Source organism: Helicoverpa armigera, chromosome 21 (genome assembly GCF_030705265.1).
Source record: "Helicoverpa armigera isolate CAAS_96S chromosome 21, ASM3070526v1, whole genome shotgun sequence".
NCBI classification, from domain to species: Eukaryota; Metazoa; Arthropoda; class Insecta; order Lepidoptera; family Noctuidae; genus Helicoverpa; species Helicoverpa armigera.
The window spans coordinates 3,406,582-3,427,777 of NC_087140.1; the positions used below are offsets into that span (position 1 = coordinate 3,406,582).

Genomic DNA, 21,196 nt, shown 5'->3' on the forward strand with positions numbered 1-21,196 from the left:
CCATCAAATAAAATATACTGTATCCGCTTTGGAACGCGCACTACCCATGGGCTATGTACAATTTATAAGTGAAATATTCCCAAAATAATAGCAATTACATTATTTAAAAAATAATCTTAAAGTCTATGTTTGTTTATTTAGGCAGTGTGCGTTCCAAACGGCAGGAAATCAATTCAATTAATTCACTTATCAACTACCACATCGTTTTCTTTTTTTTTTTTCATTTTTACCATTTTTTCACGTTTGTTATAGACTACTATATTCATTACAAATCTGCAAATTTTAATGAACAATTCTAGCCGATATAGTGTTGCGCGTCGAACGGCCGGCGGTATTCCCAACACAATTCGCGTATGTACAGAGAACAGATTGCAATACCGACGGCACTACCGATACAATATGAACACTAGCTAAATTAGAAAACTAACATCGAAAACTAAACAATCATCGAGTTACATAACTACAAACTGAATTAATAATGAATATTTCTCTAGTGTAATTGTATGAACATCTGTAATGTAATTTACAGTTAAATATTATACAGTAAAAAAAGACGAATGTATCTGTGGCCACACAGAAAGATCAATAATATAATAAGACCACTGTGACTGTGGTTCTGCAGTGCAGCTATGTATTAAAACAGTGGCCGTGGCGTCCGTCGTACGTGTCGCGCGACAGTATAACGTTTGTATGAGTCGCGGACAGTCGCGGCGCCGCGAGCTCGACTGACGAGTCCTGAGGAACGCGTTCGGCGGCACACCTACACACACACACACAAGCACGCACACACTGACATATGTTATCGCGCTCTCTTCTTCACCGGACCACCCGGGGCTGCCGAACGTCGTAATCTCTTTCACTGCGGAAGAAAAAAACATTTATTAGATTTCTGTTAATCAAGCATATCTTTTTGCTCTAATTAAATACTATGGCATTAGATGAGAAACTAAATATGTCTGAACATTATAAATTTATCTTCTTTCTATCCAATAAAGAAATGATTGGATGACAAAACAAATATGTTCTGAAAATTATAAATGGTAAAGTGAGTCAAGTTATGTCTTTTTCCTATCCAATTATTAAATGTTTGGATATACTTCTACACTATTATGAATTGATTACTTTTCTCAATAAGCAAATTGTTTTAGTGGGTAATAATGGTTTTAACTATGATCTGTCCAACACTAACTACAATAATACACGTAAAGTTACCGCAGGATCGCAGTCTTTCTCGTCGATATGTTAGTTTTATATTATTCGCAAATTATACGCAAGTACTACTTGAAGGTTTTTTATTCAAATTATACAAAATTCACATCGTAGCGTGTCATGTTGTATCTTATTTCAAACATTACAGTATTTTTAGTGTTGGCAACACTCATTTTATAATTTATACAATTTTTTGACAATTAATTAAAAATATAAAATTTACGATGCGTTATATCGAAAGAGTTAATCATTTCAAGTTCGTAATAATAAATTATGTACGGTTAGCATCAATATGATTGCAAAGCTTAAAAAGGTTTCAAAATACTTTGCTAACAGCACACAACTGGGGATGTATTAATAATACTATCAATAATGTTTTAAACCTTATAAAGTAAAATTTACAGTGAACGAACCGCACACACACATACACACAACGGTTGTACACACAATATACCATAAAATAAAACAGATTAGGGAACGCGACAATTTGTTGGTCAATGTTTCCGAAACGTTCCGCCGACCGTCGCGGCCGGAGTGGCGCTAGAGGTCCACTGCACGATCCACTGATAATATAATAAAATATCTAAAATTGAAATAAAACATCATCTCTATTGCCACTCGCGTAAACTTAATGCTCTCGAAGTTCAAATAAAGGTTTGATTGTCAAACATTTATTTAGTATATAACTAATTAGCGCGTTTACTAAAATTTACTGAATTATGTTACGTGAATATGCACCCATATTCTTGTCAATCGATTGAATTATAAAGAAAAACTCGAATTTTCGTATCACATTTTACGTTATTTTATTTTGTGTCATGTTTTTGACGACTTTATGTTAAAAAAATATAAACTTTTTATTTTTGTGAGTATATTTCTTGACAATGAACGAGTAGATGTGCGTGACCGTGGCATGAGTCACACTCGGTCACGCGTACCTCGCAATTTGTTACTTAAAGTTCAACTTATCAATTGTAAACAATACCACAAATACCGCTCGATACGATGTTTATAAACACAATACATTGATTTCATACTAGAGACATATTATACAGTACAAAACTACGATATGGTACAATTTGAAATCGTGCCTTCGACAAACTAAACGAGACATTATGAAGTCCATATAAAAAGTTTTTAAAAACACCATTGAGGGGAGTATTTTATGGGAGGATGGTATGTTATGTACAGGCGTTACCACTCATTTTCTATGAACATGGTGCATATTCAGGTGACATGGGAGGTGTTTGGGAGACTGTATGTTTATGATATCGCTGTGAGTTTCTTCTTGAGCTGACTGACGGACTGGTGGCCTTTGACCGGCTGTTTGTTATTGGCCGCTGAGTCGTTCGTTACGTGCACGGATTTGACCTAGGAAATAAGGATAGGTTAGGATGGGATAGGATAAAGGACTTTAAGGTCGTTCCCAATATCGACTAGAGATAGGAACTTGACATTACTTGCATGAGGCTCATGTCAAAATTCTGTCTCAAGTAAGTAAATCAACACATAGAATATTAGGAATGACTTTGAGTATGTAAGGTGTTACACATCCTTATGTGTTTTGTTCAAATTTTGGGGAAATCGTGGATTTGAAAAAAGGATTATATAAAAGGAAAAGGTACGTAACATTATGAGTCGGGCGCAGTAATTTGGCGTGAGCGTGAGAAACTCCTTTAATTGTTTTCGAAATAACAGACGCATTGTTCGTTTAAAACAATAATTACGTTATGACAATCCTTTTTCGAAATTATTTATAGCTAACATGGGTTTGGACTTCAGTCTTGAATAAACAATGCAAGCAATAATGTAAGTGACAGTGCAGTTGATAATTGCAAGAAAATTTCCGACACCATATTTTTAATTTTTGGTTGAATACATTTTGAGAAAGTGGGGTACGCACTGCTACCACAAGTTTCCAAAAAAAGCCTATTGATTCAGATTTTTTTTAACAATAGTGTCACCGTGTCAAACATCCAAATAGTAATCTGGGTTTCGGGGTAGGTTAGGGAAACTGGATACTTTTATGAGGAGAGAGAATGGATCAGGAATTATCATGTGGCTCTTTCCTCAAAAGGCCATTCCAGACCGCGTACATGGTGACACTCACACATAATATATTTGATTTATAACATGTTTGGACTTTAAAAGAGACTATGACCCTTGAGTTTGTTTCGGTGTTTCTTCTCAGAGATCAGTCAGTTAGGAAATGCCGACCCCAGCGTTCTTAAAATGACATGTAAAAGTGATGTAACGTCCAACTTGCAAAATAAACGATTTCATTTCATATAAAGGAAAAAAGAACAGTCTAACCAAGGGGTATTCGGTTGCCCGGGTAACTGGGTTGAGGGGGTCAGATAGGGCAGTCGCTCCTTGTAAAGCACTAGTATTCAGCTACATCCAGTTAGACTGGAAGCAGATCCGATAGTTGGGAAAAAAGGCTCGGAGGATGGTGATGAAGGAAGAAGGAGTCTGTGGTTGAGGAGGTCTGATAGGCCTCCGATAGTACCTCGTTGTTGGGCGGCGGCTGCGAGGGCTGCTGCTGGGCGCGGCGCTGCACGGAGGGCGAGCGGCGGTCGGCGGGCGCGGCGCCGGCCTCCATGTGCTGCTTGCGCTGGCGCAGGATCGTCCAGTCGAACGTGTAGTCGTACTGGTAGTTCATCGTGCGGAATAGGATGCGGAACAGCTGTGCAAACGATTAAAAACCATTATGTCACATATCTTTACCTTATTTAATCTTTATTTTACTTAATAAAAAACAATTGGTGGACCAAGATTAATAATGTCACCCAGTGGCTGTGACCGACTGGGGCAGGACCATAAAAGAAAAAACATTTTGTATGGTCACAGACAGTATTATTCCGGAGGAAACCGCGAGGAAATAGCAAGTCTTTTGTAAGATGCTTTACTAAGTTTTATTTACCTCATTTCTCAACTATATATTATTGTTAGTAAATTCTAAACTAAAGGATATCAAGGCATTATGATAGCCTAGATCAGTCGCGATAAACCAAACCCAGTGCTTCAGTACTCTAGGCCACTGTTTAGATAAAATCTTCATTATTACAAGAAGAACATCAGTACAATACGATAGGCCAAAACGTTTGCGTTGAAATGTAATGTGCATGTGACAGGCTGAAATCTGCATTTTACTTTGTAATCATACCTACTCACGTGTCTGAAAAGCATGTAGAATATAGGCTTTGCAATAACAGTGCAGTATCTGATAGACTTCAGAGATAAAATGACAATATCTGTTAGTATAATTCGTCGCCTTGTTGGCAAGGCTGTGATCAATCCCAGATATATTCTTAGAAGACGCTCCATTGCACTTTATTTCTCAAATTACTATAATGAATTTCCATTTTTCTTGACACATCCTGTCATCAAAAATGGTCCTAAACTTATTGGCTTTTTTTTAGCTCCTGTAATTGCAATATTTAATTCTGAAGCCTGAGAAAATCATTCAGGAATTGAACTCATTCTAAATACTGCTAGATTCACTATATTTTGTTTTTTTTACAACTACTACAATATATGTAGTAGAGTAAATTAAACTAAACAAACAATTTTACAACACCCAGTCCCTACTACGCTTCATGAATTTTACTACGCAAATTCCAGCTAATTAATAATTAACAAATACGCACGCACGTGACACATTTACGCGTAATTCAGTGTACTAGTGAATACAATACAATAGTGACTCACCTGTCTTAGATACATGTAATCAGGAGCCTCGTCGAAGGTCAGTCCACGGCAGTAATTTAAATACATCGCAAACTCGGCCGGGAATCCCTGTTGTAAATAAAATTATTTAATTAATGTTCTGATTAAGCTGATATGGGTAGAATGTGACTTGTGAAATGACGGCAGATAGAAGAGTATGGAAGGAGAAAACATGCTGCGCCGACCCCAAAATTGGGATAAGGGCAGGACGATGATGATGATAATTAATGTTATGATTTGGTAGTCATAAGACACCATATATTTTTCGTAATTATTTATCAAGATCGGTCACACACAAGTACATACAATAATTCACGTCGATTTCGATTTTGGTATAATTTAGTTTATAAAGTAATACAATTTACTTCAAGTCATCCATGGCGCTTTTATGGTAGCGCGTAAGTCAGCAGTTTCCTTTCGGAATGCAGTGTGTCATGTCAATGATGGTGTATGGAACATTATACTAAATCTGTGAGCATTAAAAACACTTAACCATAACAAATAAATGATATCGTAACAGTAATTATTGTTATATTGTAAATCATGCTTTTACTGGCGCTAATACAATACGTATTTCTTATGTTAGCTGCCAAGATATTGGTGGCAATAATTAGCGGCCTATAAAATTGTGTGATTACTCTCTAGTATTAGAGAAAATTTTGACATGACGATAAAATTCCATCTTTTATAAGCAAAAAAATTAGGTATATTGAGAACGGGCGTTAGTTGCATCCATGTTTTAAAAGTATGTAATAACCACGTATTAAATTGCTATTAGTCGACGAAAATTTAATATTCTATGTGCGCAATTACTATAAGGAAGACTGATTGAATTTAACGTAATTAACAAGTGCAGGTGTCATACGAGACCTTCGTATTTATTTATACAAGTTTTATATCCGGCCTATTGGATTTGCGATTTTAATTAATTCACTAACATCATAAAATGAACAGCCGATTCATTATAATAAGGGTGAGCCATTTAATTGTGTAAACTTGGCCGATAAGAGGTCAAATCGGCGATTTAAAATGGTGTCGTAATTTCGACTAAAATTTAATTTTTTTATTTGAATTTTAGTGTTAGACAGTTAAAATATATCGATAATACTTTCCAATATCACCAGTTAAAACTAACCCAACTATACAAACTAAGTATAAATCAGTGATGTAACAAGCTAAAGAGTTAAGATTTAATTCGCCGACCTTCCCCGCGAGGTCGCAGGTTCAAATCCATTACCGCTCACGCGCAGTCAAGTCAGCTGTGTCAGTAGGCTATGCACAACGCTTATTCAATTACCGTGGACCATGGAAAGATACCTGCGTCTGTGGTAAACTTGTGTCTAATCTCGTCACATGCAAGTGTGGCACACGTGACGAGTAGCGATAACGTTTATGGAGTGAAGTTTAAAAGAGCGCTTTGTTTTTATTTTCATTATTGGGTTGTTAGTGTGAATGATGTTCTATAGGTACAGTTTAAATCTGCGCACTTTTCTCGCCTTTTTGAAGAAGATATACGTAAGATACTGGACTATGCACTTCTTTAGACGGCGAACGTGACTTTGAGCATGAACGCCAGAATCCACGTATAAACTAGAATGAAACCTTACCTTACAGAGCACCTCAACGGGCGTAGACATCTTTTTCTCGCTGATCCGCTCGTACTTCTGCTTTTTGGTGATCGCCTTCAGGCCTTGCCACGGCAGCGAGCCTCTGTTATAGAAAACAAAATTTACAAGGAGAAAAAATTTTACAACTGAAAATACCCTAAGATTCAATAGGAAAGAAGATCCTTATGATAAAATCGTGTCAATTTAGATATATCTATCAGAACTTTTAACTTCGCTGACCTGACATACAATAAACCATACAAATACAACAGCCAACAGTAAAATTGACAATAAAATTGCGCAAGTCCCAGCAACCAGCCACATTTGAAATGCAACGGCCTTATTGGACCGGTAACGTATCGAAACGGGTCCTCGCTGAGTCAGATTGCAACAAGTCGGGACATGCAGGCCGGATCAACCGCAAGAGAAACCGGAATACGGCTATCGGATGACTGAGACCAGTTACGATGTATTTTTTGTAACTTGGGATAATTTTGTACGTTACAACTAAATGGTTTTTTGAGCCCTATAGTCCAAATTAATAAATAATCTCCGGTTTATTGAAATTGTACAAAAAACACTGGATTTAAAGACATTTTATCGATACGTTTCTGTCGTGAGAATAATTCATTGGTACTTTCGCAAATTATTGCGCAATATTTTTTTGAAAACAAGAGACGTGGAATGCATAAATCGCAGCGTCAAGGATAAAGAAAGATCCTGAAGCTTATAAAGAAAACGTTCTTGGGCATCATGCCAAATAATCAGGCTAAGAAAGCGTTCGCTTGTTTTTGCAGATTTAATCTCGACTTCACGTGTCTTTCCAAAAGGCCAATACAGCTTCAAAATGGAAAATACTTTTATATTTTTGTTTTAGTTTTCTTGGAAATTTTGACGTAAAGATTCGTGATTCAAAGTGACCTATGAATCATGATACTGAGAATCAATATCAGTTGGTTAGATATCGAACCAGGAGCTACGCATTCCGTGACGTTGTTCGATTAACAACCCAAACACGCACGACTCCGGTGAAAATAATGTACGACTTGTCTGTGTTTCTATAGAAATTTTCTCATATAAATACAGGTACTGTGTGACTGACGAACAACGATTTTATATTGCGTAGAAAAAGTTGTGGATTGGGAATGAATTGGAAAAGAAAAACATAATTGAGAACGAATCTGCAGGGTATAAAAGCGCAATAAAATTACATCACGCCTTTTTGAATTCTCAGGATTTTTATGGAAATCATAACTTAGGATTTCAGGATTTGATCATTTTGATCTGATGACCTCTACAGAGTTGGGCCGACTCAAAAGAAGACTGGGAAGACTGGGACTCCAGTCTTTACATAGGCTTAGCAATTCTCAGATTTTTTCTTCTAGAAATCATGGCTTTGGATTTTTGGGCTTTCTGATCTGGTGACCCTACAGAGGTCTACCTAGGGTCCAACTGTCAGAACAATATAAAAGAAGACTGGGACTATACCAGTGTTTACATAGAATTCAAAACCTAAAGTTTCTAAGACTGCAAATTGACTTACCTGTTGAAATACATGAGCACGTATCCAAGAGACTCCATGTCGTCCCGCCGCGACTGTTCGATTCCGAGGTGGGCGTTTATCGATGCGTACCGAGCCGTGCCTGATACAAACAATACGTATTTAGTACAACGTCTAATTCGGTTAAAAGCTGTCAGTTGATTTTTAGGCAATTTTGCAATGATCTGTTCCATGTTTGGTAATTCTGGGTCTTATAATAAATCATTTATTTGCGGGAAATATGGTGTTACATTAGATCTTATTATGTGTAAGTTGGTGTACTGAAACATATTTCACCCTTATTACTAAAAAATATGTTTATTCTTTTGATAGAGTCTTAAATCTATGTTTAAACTAAATATTTTCATCGATACAGATCATATAATGCTTTTAGTATTTACATGTTCAAAACAGGATTTTGTGATTACGAAATAGTGCAGTTTCCTAAAATATCGATATAAGATTATCTCCAAATAAATTGCGATTAGGGTACTTTTTGTACGTTTGTTTGCATAGTTATCTTACTGATAAATGTTATATTGAATTACTAGAACGATAAATCTATTATCTATTGATTGCTATAATTTTATCACGTGATACAACAGTTCCTTATTTTCATGCTATGATGCAAGTTACTTATCAATACCGTAAATGAACAATTATGTACTGTTAGAATACCCATTTATTGCAAGTTTACAGTAATGTTGCAATTACTAACTAATGAACTGAATAATTCCTACGCCGTGAAAACAGGCTTTTCTAGTTCCCCATGTACTTAAAACGAAGCTCTGATCAGTATCAGCCATTGTTAGGTAACCATGGCAACAGCGCGCACGCTTCAAATACCAAGTACCATGACTCACTCGGGTATTAAGTTAACTGTATTAAACGAGGGAACTTATACGGGGCTGGGAGATACTACTTGTATTTCTCAGCGCTTTTGTTCGGCGGGGTAAATAATACTTATAACCGTACCGCTTGACTGTCCCGGACAAAAGTGAAGTATCATTTATTTAGGCACTAAGTATATTGGTAACGGTACCTTTATATTTCAGAAACAATTCACAAAATAAATATTCAAATTACCCGCAGAAACGCGTTCGACGTTTAAATAGCAATTTAACCAAAACCTCCCACTTTTTAGTTAGTGTTTTACTGTTCCTCGCAGTTTCCACCCGCGTCCCATGGAAACTACACCCGGTACCCAGAAAAAATATATATATAATAAAAGTAGCCTATGTTACTCGGGGAGAGTGTAGCTTCCCAACAGTGAAAACATTTTTCAAATCAGTTCAGTACCTTCGGAGCCCTTTCGGCCCTTCCCGATCTTAAATCAGTTGATTTGCTTACTAGAGATAAAATGTTGAAATTAGCCCTACACACAAGTTATGTCTAATTCCTTATATCTGGGAAGCAAAACAACAGATACATAAAATAATGGGAAAGGACGTAACGGCAACTCAAAAAGATCGAACCGCGTTATTAGGAGTTATGCCCGATTCGTCATTTTAGTGATTTGGCATCCATAAAAAACGTGTCCCAGTTGGTCATTCAATAAAATATTTTATTTTGCTTAGTTAATTGGTCATCCTTTATTTTGTAAAAGTACTGTCAACAAGATAAGCTTTACAATATTGTAATATGTTTTTTTTTTTATTTATTTTGGTTATGTTTTTTCCGAATATGGCAAGACGCTATTAATAAAATCGCGATTTCAACGGCGTCACACACCGCACGGCCAAAACCAAAATACCAGGATCGCATAAATCAGATGAGTAATATACCAATCAACGAGTGTCCATGGAACTGCCCACCGTGTACTAGGACCGCATAACTTACAGGAGTATAGCAGTCAAGAGTGTCAGGATTTTACGTTTTTTTTTCATTTAAAATTGTAGATAAACATACCAATTTACACCATCATTCATCATTTTTATGTATACAATCTCTTTGCTAGTTATGGGCCCCTGGTACTTTTGTTACCGACACAAAAAGTATCGAGTCACATTTTCGGGTTTATAAAATGCCCAAGTTGTCTTCACCTGTGTTTTAATGTAAATTTTATTATATTTATATGAGAGCTATACCTTTACCTACATCGAAGTTTTTCATTTAAAATTTCTTCTAACACTTTTATTTCTGACGGTACTCTGATACGTGAAATTTTATGCGGGGGACGAATCGGAACTCAAAAGGACAATGGGCACAAATATATGGGACCTGGTATACCCCACCAATAGGAATGTCATATATATCATTGGATAGGCCTTTTTATGTAGAACAATATTTACTATGACAGCTTTGCTGAAATGTTTGTCCGTTCTGAGATATAGATCAAAAACTGTGCAAAAGTTAGAACTAAGTAATCTATTGATACCTCAAGTTTTTAAAGGAAAATCTAAGTACTAATAACTTTAAGTCTTGTAAGTACTACTGTGCCCGTTAGGATCCATAATTGTTACTATTATGTAGCATTTCAACCTTTTATTGTACCAACTGGATGTTGGGCGTAGTGAGAAACCGCACCAATAGGAAAGTCATACATATCATTGGACAGGTCTTTTTAACTGGAACAACATTTACTATGACAGCTTTGTTCTATTGTTTGTCCGTTCTGAGATATAGATAACAAACAATCTTAAAACGGATGCTAATCAATACTGTAATCTGATTTTCTTTCATACAAGACTTACACTTAGTAGTTCTTAGATTTTCCTTTAAAACTAGATTGCCAGTTCTTTCACAAACCTGATATCTCAAACAATTTCAGCAAAGCTGCAAAAACTTCATCTATCCATGATATATATGACGTTGCTATTGATGGGGTATACCAATCTGCCCATTGTCCTTTAAATATTAAATTATTTATTTTGCTCGAATGACCAATTGGGACTTGGTGTATGGAAAAAATAGTTGGTGACCAATCGGTACTAATGACAAATTGGGAATAACTCGTTATTAGAGTAGTATAGTTTTATACAGGCTACTTTCATCACTCACCAGTAAGATTCTTATCCTCGCGATATGAGATGTGGGCACGCGTGCGGAGGTCCCGGAACTTCTTGGCGAGACCGAAGTCGATCATATAGAGCTTGTTGCAATGGCGGCCGATGCCCATCAGGAAGTTATCCGGCTTGATGTCACGGTGGATGAAGCACTTGCAGTGGATGAACTCCACGCGCCCGAGCATTTGATCTGGGGGTGAAAGAGGGGGATTTCACGTGCTGCTCAAGTTTGTTGAAGTTAGTCAATTTGAGCGAAAGATATTGTGTTGAGAAAAATTTGCTAAACAATGACCACAAAGAGAGACTGTGATAAACTGAATGTATTCGACATTTTGAACCATCTAAAACAGCTGAGTTGAGGCCAGCAGTAATTCAGTCTACTAAGGTATCTTCATCTATATCTTCATTCAAGTTATGACAAAGCAGATGAATATGAAGTTAGTGAAAATTACCTTGATAGTCCGATGTGTGCATAAAAAAACAACAGTGAAGGAAATGAGTAAATAAAAAATAAATAATTAAAATGTTGAAAGCATTGTTTTGATCAACAAGGTATTATTTCAATTAGCCCTGCGCGTTTTGTTTTGTTTAAACGCTACTTAAAGAATTACCAAGAAAAACAAGTCATATTATTAGCTCTTTTAATGCTAATCATACGTAATTACTTCAAACAAGTTATGTAAACAATAGCGAATGTGTATGAAAAGAAAAGTGAACATAATCATTAGCATAGAGTGGGTACTTATACGCCTAATTATATCTCATTATATTGCAAACAATTATACATTAACTTCAGAATTTACAAAGTAAAGAAATTGGCAACAGATCTTATTTCGACGAATACAAGTTATTTAACATCCTTGGCAGTCGTTACGGGTTGTCAGAAGATAGTAAGTCTGACACCAGTCTTACCAAGTGGTAATTGGGTTAAGGGAGGAGGTCAGATAGGCAGACGCTCCTTATAAAACACTGGTACTCAGCTGCATCCGGTTAGACTGAAAGCCGACCCCAACATAGTTGGGAAAAGGAGTAACAAAATGCCCCTTGCCATCAATTGAAAACACACTTATGTTCCAGGCTTTTGAAACCACTGACCATCAATTTTTAGAACATTCTAAAATCCCTATGATTGAGAGCAATATGGATACAGACCTGCCAGCATAAGAACAGTCTTGATGGTGAACTGGCGCGAGCAGAAGTTGAAGAGGTCCTCCAGTGATGGACCAAGGAGGTCCATCACCAGGATGTTGTGGTCCTTTTCGTAGCCGTACCATCTGCAACAAGGAATAATTACATTAGAGAATCTGAAGTAAAATATAATAAAGAGGAATTATTTGTTTGTACCGCAAGAGCTTCGTATCTACGGAACCGATTTGAAATATTCTTATTCTGTTAGAAAGCTACAATATTCTCGAGTAACATTGGTAACTATATTTTATATGAGTACGGGCAGAAGTTCCACCGGAACGCGGGTGAGACCGCAGGAAAACAGCTAGTAAATATAAAGCTAAAGAGTGTCAATGTTTTAATGCGCTAATTTCAAGAACAAGTCTGGTCCGATTTGTAAAAATGTTTCGATATTAGGTAGCGCATTTATCGAGGGAAATAATACGCTACTTTTTATCGGGGTGCGTGGAGTAATTCCCACGGGAGTGAAATCGCTGCCGGAAGTTAATGATAAATGCTATCAGCATAGTATATTAATCATCATATAGTAATGAGACGTTTCAAGTTTGATTGTATGTATGGTTCAAAATGCAAGATTTTTTTAAATCTTGATTGCATCCGACTACCGAAGAAGAGCTAGCTAATCTTTAGTATTATAATGATAGTTTCAGTTGTAATGGTGAGGCATAAAATGTTCTATGGCGATTCTTAAAAATACCTCAGGCTTAAGTTGTTTTCGTAAAAATACTTATGAATGAGGAGGGAGTGAGTTTTTTCTAGAGAATTCATGTACACAGGGCGGTGCAAGGTTATCGCACTAGAAGAATTCAAATCAGTAGCGAGTAAAAACAACTAGCTTTGAAAAACAAGATGGAGAAATTATCAAGACAACGCTTTATTTAAATTAGGTACTCGTTCCGAAACAAAAACTGCAAGACTTATTAAATCATCTCCTGTAACAGACTTAGCATTAGGTTTTATAATTAATCTAAGTATTTCAATATAATTATGCTCTCTGTCTAGACTAGAAACTACAATGTATTCATTATCAAGAGTTGACACCCACAGTCGCGTGTCTGGTCATTTTAGGAACTGCGCGCCTCAAGTAAAATACGCTACGCGAACTGCATTCGTAGAAGCGACGTTGCCAGACCGTCGGCAGGTTATGTTTCAATACAATAATATTGTTCCAGACACAAACATGTTGCCATTCTTACGAGGACTGGATGTTCTATAGTACGTCACTACGTTTTCTCCAAAGGTCTGAGGGGAAAATACTGTTTTGGGTACCATATGGTGTATCAACGTATAAGTGGACGATTTGGAGGTAAATCTAGAGTGGGAGGTGATATTTTTCCTAACGGTAAAAAGATCTCGATAAAAGCGAAGTTAGAAGATCAAAACAAATATGGTACCGTAGCACCATAAACACAACATCGGCACAGATGAAAATAGTTAACTCCGACGACTCCAAACCAAATATCGAACTTTCTATGGAAATTGGCAACTAAAAGTAAGCAACAAAAAGTATTTCCCCCACGTTTAATAAAACAACGGGACCTTGCGCAAATCTCAGCGGAGATCATTTTCACGGCTTCGCAGTACTTTTCCAATTGCGCAAAACGAAAGTGCCTTGAATGTTAGGGGAGGGCTTTGTCTGTCAACGTGCTCAACTTTCCGAGAAAAAATGTTTGTATTTTCCCCCTAAAAGGAGCATTGCAAAAAGAGAGGGAACTACTAAATCATGCAACAGTTCGACTCTCTCAGTTCGAATAACTAAAATGGTATCCAAAACATGTTCCCGTGGGAATTTTGAGAAAAAAACATTACCCTCCTTCTTTGGCAGTCGGGTAAAAACGTATCCTATATTAATTACTCCCGTGATTGAAATGAATCTAATGATACCGCATACATATTTTTTTAAAGGGAAATTTAGAAAAAATATCCCGTGGGACTTTTAGGATAAAATGTATCCTATGACACTCCCGTAATCAAGACAAATCTAACGATACCTCATACATCAAAATCCATCAAGCCGTTTAGGCTACAGGAGGTCACAAAGGAACAGACATACATACATACTTACATACACTCGAAAAACATTACCCTCCTTCTTTGGCAGTCGGGTAAATACAAGTAATGCAAATTCATAAGGCGTAGGCAGCTGTCTAACAAACACTGATACATAAGCAGAGTTGTTCTTGAAACTCGACACGATTGCGGTTTAGACGTTCGCATTAATGAAGATAAGAAGTTATTATGAACATAAAGTAAAGCCGGAATCAGAACGGTGGCCGATACTAATATTTGATAAGCCCTACCCACGAATATCCGTCTGGTAGTAATATACCGCACGCAAGATTGTTGTAATCCTATGAAACTGTCATCGGGGGATCCCTTTCAGGGCTTCCCGTTACATTTTCCTCGTTTTAATCAAAATTCGCGAGAAACTCGGCGGTGATTGTTAGAAAAACGTGCAGATTTCATGTGCACAATTTCATGGTAGGTGTGACGGGGCGCGGCGACGCGTAACGAACGTTTAGGCGGATGTAAAACTTTTCTCCGCAAACAATGTAATGCTAGTCTAGGCTGCGTTCAATTGTAGGCAGACGGTGAGTAATGATGCGCTGTTTTCCTATTCCGTTGTTTATTTTAGGAAGCACTTGGCTGTATTGAAGGATAAACATTAGCTGCGAACACGCTAATATGGTAATCAGGTGTACAATAAAACTTGGTTCAAGTTATCTATCAGTTACATGCAAGACATGTAGAATAGAAAACGCAAGTCTTGATAACTGTACTCAGTACAATCTAGGTTTAAAGATCATTTCGTCACGTTTGTCTTTGCCATACTGCAGTCCAAATAGTTTGATTTATCATTTTAAGACGGAATAACAGCTATTGCATTGGCTTTATCAAACAATCAGTTGATAAGATGCGTCTCGCAAACAATGGAAGAAAATACAGACCAGTCTTCCAATTGTAAACTTTGCGTGGAGCGAACGTTTGTTTGTTATTGATAATCTTCAATACTGAACAGATATACACATGCGTACGTACAATAATAAGGAAGTTCCGAAAAGTAATAGAGGAAGCGGAAAACATTATGGTTATGATACGCTACCAAGATGGCGATATCTTTGAACGGAGGAGTTTGAGACTCGTACTCGTACCAGCATCAAATGCATTGGTCTCCTAAAACCACTTCACAAATGACTATCAGAATACTTTCGTGGGCAAGTTGAATAGGACCAAAAGTGGCAGTTTCTCGCCAGACTTCGCAATCGCGTGTAGGTAGACCCAACCCGTTGTTATTCAAATTGAACGCTGCAACGAAGGTTGTGCTCATGTTCAAACTAATAGTGTAATAACCGCACTCCTAACAATGATGTGACATTTCATAAGTGAACTGCGAACATCTATTCATTTCAGACCTTGGCTCTACGTTTTTATACGATAGCTGTTGCTGTTATAGCAAGATTGACCTTCAAAATGTCTGGATTAATTAATCTCGTCTCAGATATTGTAGCAAAAAATTATGTCAAGTATGTTTGTACAATAGTAAACGAGTCTGTTTGTAGTTTTTGTGTGATCCAACCATCAAAATTACCGTTATCTATGATTAAATGAGTCTTGGAAGCTTTTGAAGAGCATTTTATATCTATTAATTTATGTATTTGAGACAGTTTTCATTCTTGTTTTACAACATTAAACATATCTTAATTAAGTTTAATTTGAGAGAGTTTCTAATTTGCAAAACATGTTTTGGTGTCGTGGGTAGCCTCATTACATCAGTGGCCGTGCTTCAATATTACGTATACAGTCAAAACCGCGACCTTTTAAGCTTGGATCAGACAACACTTGTCTACAGCCTTTTTGCTTAAATACAAATAAAAAGAGGTAATTACAACTACGGTCGACAGGATAGCCTTAATTACCTTCCGAAAACAATTTGTTTCGTGACGTACTTAGCCGCCATTAAAGAAAATCCGTGAGTACCTGATGATGGCGTGCTCCCATTGATTGATGTTATAAAGGCCATAAGTAATTTATGGGCGTAACTTATGGGGCATGACGGTTGTGATGATAAGTAACTTTGGCCTCATTCTTAGCAGTAGGTCAAATTATGTTTGTTTATTCTTGTGTATGAAATCGATTAACATAATTGTCTTGGCTACCGCTAAGGAGTTAACAACTAGAATTCAAATGTAGTGTGACACAGTCATCAAACAAAAACTACTCGAAGACACTTCATTTCCAAAAAAGTGAGTCAAATTACAGTGAACTATGATTCACTTTACCGCACATAGATAAACATCTTCAACAAGTGACAAGCACATTTCACAAACTCCTGAACCGCTAAATAGAACGTCAAGAAGAACAACCATAGTCTCACAAAACACTTTCAAAAATCTGAATTGTTGCCAAAGGCTCACAGGCCATAGAATCGCATTCGCGTCCACGTAACGCGAAATTGCGAGTTAGGTAACAAACTTTCTATGGTTTATAGTTGTAAAGAACAGTTATAGCTCGTTGTATATCGAAATCTGATAAACCTTGTAACAATTTAACATTGTATTGAGGTCAGGTTTGATGTGTTTCGAAGGTCCTAGACAATCGATTGAAGGACTTCTACCTGTGGAGAATATTTAATAAGCGAGAGCAATATTTTGTTCACTAATTGGAAAGATGGATCTGTGCCAATGTTGTGGTGATAAATAGGGGCTTAAAAGATACGGTGATGGATATGTTGTCGACGCCGAGACAAATATAGGTTGTTTGTTTATTTTGGTTTAATACACACTCGGAAGCAGAATTCGGGCCGGTTACACAAATGTTTATATCATAAAATAATTGCTAACTATCTCTATGATATGCGAATTATTCAAATGCAGGTAGCTAATTTCATGTATGTGTATTAATTTATTGAAATTGATCGTGAACAGGTTTTTTATTGCATTACGATACAGATAGTAGGTGCTATAAAAAGCTTGTTTAAATATGAAAACCGATATTTTGAATATTAATTTACAGACTGACATAAAAACTACTTTACAGACTTAATTTTATTTTTACTTTTAGAATCAAAACTCAAAGCCCACGTGTTGAAGACTGTCTTGAAGCTACACGGGCTACACTTTATGCCGATGCCCAAATCAAGTCTTAGTATTAGGTCAACCGGATACTATGGTCCCGTTTTATACATTTGAGTAGTCCAAAAACGTTTAAGTACAGATTGCCTTGTTTGTGTTATGATTGGAAGACCGCCTGCTATGCACATTTTGTTATATTGGTTCTTTCTCATTTATATCAAAATAATCCCTTATTATGGGAACTTCGAAAGCCTGAGCTCTTGATAGTACATATTCTGATTGACCATTCAAAATAAAGCAGCGAGCGAATTCTGCTGTATGCGATAGTTCATGTATGTGACACTTCAATCATTAAATGTAACAGCACTCGTAATGTAGCTTTTATGTAAATACACAAGTTTACAGTAAAAACCGTTGATCCAGCCTAGTAACTAAAACTTCGGCTTCGACAAACAACAGTTGTATGACAATCGCGATGCGGTTCACCGCTTCCTGCTGACGATTCAGCTACATATATTGACGTCACATATATGTAGTATGTACTGAGCACGTAGGATTTATTTACTAACAGCGTACAACGTTTACTATGTCGTAAACAGATGAAGTTGTTTGTCGGATCTTCCTACTGTTGTGAAGGAGGAAATTATAGATTTTGTTCTATAGCATCCATCTACATACCTACTCTTGAATGACAAATACGTGTGTGTTTACTTAGATCGATTTAAGTAGTCTTGAGTGACAAATGTGTTGTTTACGTTTACTATAACATCCGTATTATTTTGTGGAATCGGTTAAAAAGCTAAATAAAACCTCCTCACTAGATAACTAATACCGAAGATCACCGAAAAAAGTACATTGCTTGATCAATAAAACTGGCATCTCAAGTGTCGCATCTGAAATCGAGTTTCAGCTGTAATGCTTGGTAATGTTGTTATGATGTTTTACGTTCCAAATGCACTTTACTAGTGCAACTCTCACGCTTCACCGTGCGCGCAACACACTATAAACCACTTGTACAAAGTTAGCTTTTTATTGACTTACGACGGATTTCGATAACCGATCCATCTGTTCTTTTGCGATAGGTGACGCAGATTGTCCTACGATAGCTACTTACCTTATGTGTGGTATGCCGATGCCCCCTTGGAGCATCTTATACACTCTGCTCTCATAGAGAAGTTGGGGGTGTCGCGCTTTTATAGATTCTACCTTCACTGCTACCTCCTGCAACAATGGAGACACGTATTAGCACATTGTATTTCAGAAACTGGGAAAATTACACAAACTAGAGGTCAAATCTATGTTTCATTTGTTACATGCATACAAAAGCATGCATATCTTCAGTGCCAACCCTCAATGCATGGTCATTTAACGCTCAATCCGTATCTGTGTGAGAGGAGGCCTGTGCCCAGCATAGGGACGGTAAAAAACCTTCAGTGCTAGCTAATGCCCATAAAATTGAGCAGAATCCTTCATATTTTAGAATAAGTAGCTAAAATTGAGGAGAAATCTAAGTAGAAATAAAGCAAGCAGCCACTTAAATAAGCGATAAAACTTTTCAAGGTGTCAAATCGTGGTACACATTTTTATCAAACTTCATGCATTGAAGACCAAGTTGCGACATCGAGGTCTCAAGACGAAACAAAGAACTCAATTGTGTTTACAAATAATTAATTTTCGAGCTTGTTTTAATGTGCCCGTAAAGTAGCACTGGTAGTGATCAAACCAATTACAAAGGCAAAGTAGGGCGCCACGAACATAGTGATGTAATGTGGGTATTATCAAACCGAAACCATATCGTTAAAGTGCAGTGGAACCACGTAACTGCATACAATGTTACAGGAGATTATAAAAACTGAATGGTGAAAGTACTTTGAAAGACTACCTACTACATTTAAAAGTGCAGTGTGATTTCGTCAAATAAAAAGTGGGTTTTGGATGTTTCTATTTAATTGATATTGTATGAAACAAAGTACAGTAGGTAAGCGTTTTTCAGACATCATATAACTATCGTTCTATGCACTTTAAAGTTTATCTTGGACGCTATTGACTTATGGTGAAGAAATGCATCGTGAAGCTTGGGACTTGTTGAAGATCAATGCTCGTTTCTTATCTGTCAAAGAAGATGCTGTAACTAGATGCAATAAATAGGTCGTTGGACTAAGCGACTTAGCGGTGTTAGAAATAATTGCATAAACTTGACTGCGCATCTGCTAAGAAATTCATTGTACGAGTATAATTATAGGGGTTTCGACAGCAGCTCTATCCGTATCCCATGGGAACTACTCCGCACACCCGGTTAAAAAGTGACCTGTAGCCTGTAGCCTTCATCAACAAGGGACCATCTTACAATGAGCAAATTTTCAAATCGGACCACCATTTCTTGAGATTAACGGATTCGATCAAACAAAAAAACGCTCAGCTAGCAAGTACAGATTTTGAATCAAATGCAAGCATGTTAAAGTCAGCTGCACCGTCTTGTCACGCATGAATGAAACCGTCTATTTTCCCATGGGTATTGGGAACCAACAAAGGGTTGTTTCCACAACATCCCCTTGGGAGCTAATAATATCTTGAGATCAACCGGTCGCTTCACGCTGTTGCACACAACAACTGTTTTGTATTTCGAAGCTAGAAAGATGATTCAAGGGAAACTACGTATCATCGATTATGTTTTACGTACGTAACTTTTTTTACTTTGGCTGTGTAGAATTTATACCTGATTCTATAGATTATCCTGCTAAAGATTAATAAGCTTTTTCAAGAAATGCGAGAAACATTTAAATAATGAGGCGACTTTTCCTCAAGCGTTCTTTAATTTGGTCGGTAAACAGTATATTTTTCTGGAAGCAAACAACTGTGGATAATTAATTACAGAAGCAGTTTTTAATACTAAAATGCGTTTTTAATGATTATCGTAACGATTTATTGATACTTGTCTGTGTACGAGTCTGTCGGCACGCAATATGTATTGCGTTTTAGACGGTCCTACACGTTCGGTATGAGTCATAATGTTTTACGTTTAATATTAGGGGGAAGCTCTTGGTTTACTTAAGCAAAAGAAGGAAGATTTTTTTGGGTGTTTCGTATGTACTCTGAAGGGTCTGAACTATATGAAAAATTATTTCACTGTTGAGAAGCTAGACTATCCCCGAGTAATATAGGCTATATTATATCCGGGTACGGGGACAAATACCCGGGATGAAACCGGGTGAAAATAGCTAGTGTGAAATATGTTTGTCTGGACACCTGGGCAAATTTTATTTACTCAGATAGCCATTTCAAACTTTGATTTACAAAAGCAAAGCGCAAGGATGTTTTATTTATAATGAAAGTTATTGTACATGCGATTAGATTCAGGTACACCTTAAATTCTAACGCCTTTTCGCAGTTCAATTCAAGTATTTGCGAGAGCTGTCACTCGATATGTCGGTATGTCCACGTAAGATAACATATGGCTTACCACCTGTGTCCTGTCTGTAATTGGACCGTTATTTATAAAGGGCACCTGGATCACGTATTGTGGGAATGCAGACGTAGGTGTTTTTTTTTCTACGAGTGACCACTGGACCGGGATGAACAAGCATTGCAACAATTGTTCATGGAATACGCGTCTTTGCTGCGACCGGTATGAAAAATTCCTGAACTTTAAGAGCGTGTACGTCAACCGCGCGCCATTTGGCCTAAAATGGTACTTTTCAAACCACTGTTTCTCAGTAACTACTTATCCTATAACTATGTTATTTTTTAATAACGCAAGGTAATTTCACTGTCTATATAGTTAATTGAACATAAATTTCAATTTGTGTAGTTTAAATACTTAAAACCCCTATAACGTAACAGATGTTT

The 21,196-nt window shown here is 36.9% G+C and overlaps 1 protein-coding gene across 4 annotated transcripts in view; it reads right to left on the reverse strand.

Annotated features, from left to right (window-relative positions):
- Positions 1–204: 204 nt before the first annotated feature.
- Positions 205–21,196, reverse strand: part of LOC110374316 (casein kinase I) — a 34,147-nt gene continuing 13,155 nt past the window's right edge. Inside the window, exons 2-9 of one of the 4 annotated variants that reach the window (XM_064040037.1) lie at positions 18,465–18,571; positions 12,243–12,364; positions 11,086–11,280; positions 8,089–8,188; positions 6,546–6,648; positions 4,921–5,007; positions 3,719–3,895; positions 205–859 (exon numbers count right to left, since the gene is read on the reverse strand). In XM_064040037.1, the coding sequence (XP_063896107.1) occupies positions 857–859; positions 3,719–3,895; positions 4,921–5,007; positions 6,546–6,648; positions 8,089–8,188; positions 11,086–11,280; positions 12,243–12,364; positions 18,465–18,571 (894 nt within the window). In that variant the 3' untranslated portion in view covers positions 205–856. Of the gene's footprint in view, positions 860–1,937; positions 2,581–3,718; positions 3,896–4,920; positions 5,008–6,545; positions 6,649–8,088; positions 8,189–11,085; positions 11,281–12,242; positions 12,365–18,464; positions 18,572–21,196 lie in introns of those variants that run through there. The other 3 variants (XM_064040035.1, XM_064040036.1, XM_064040034.1) reach the window with 3 other exon arrangements.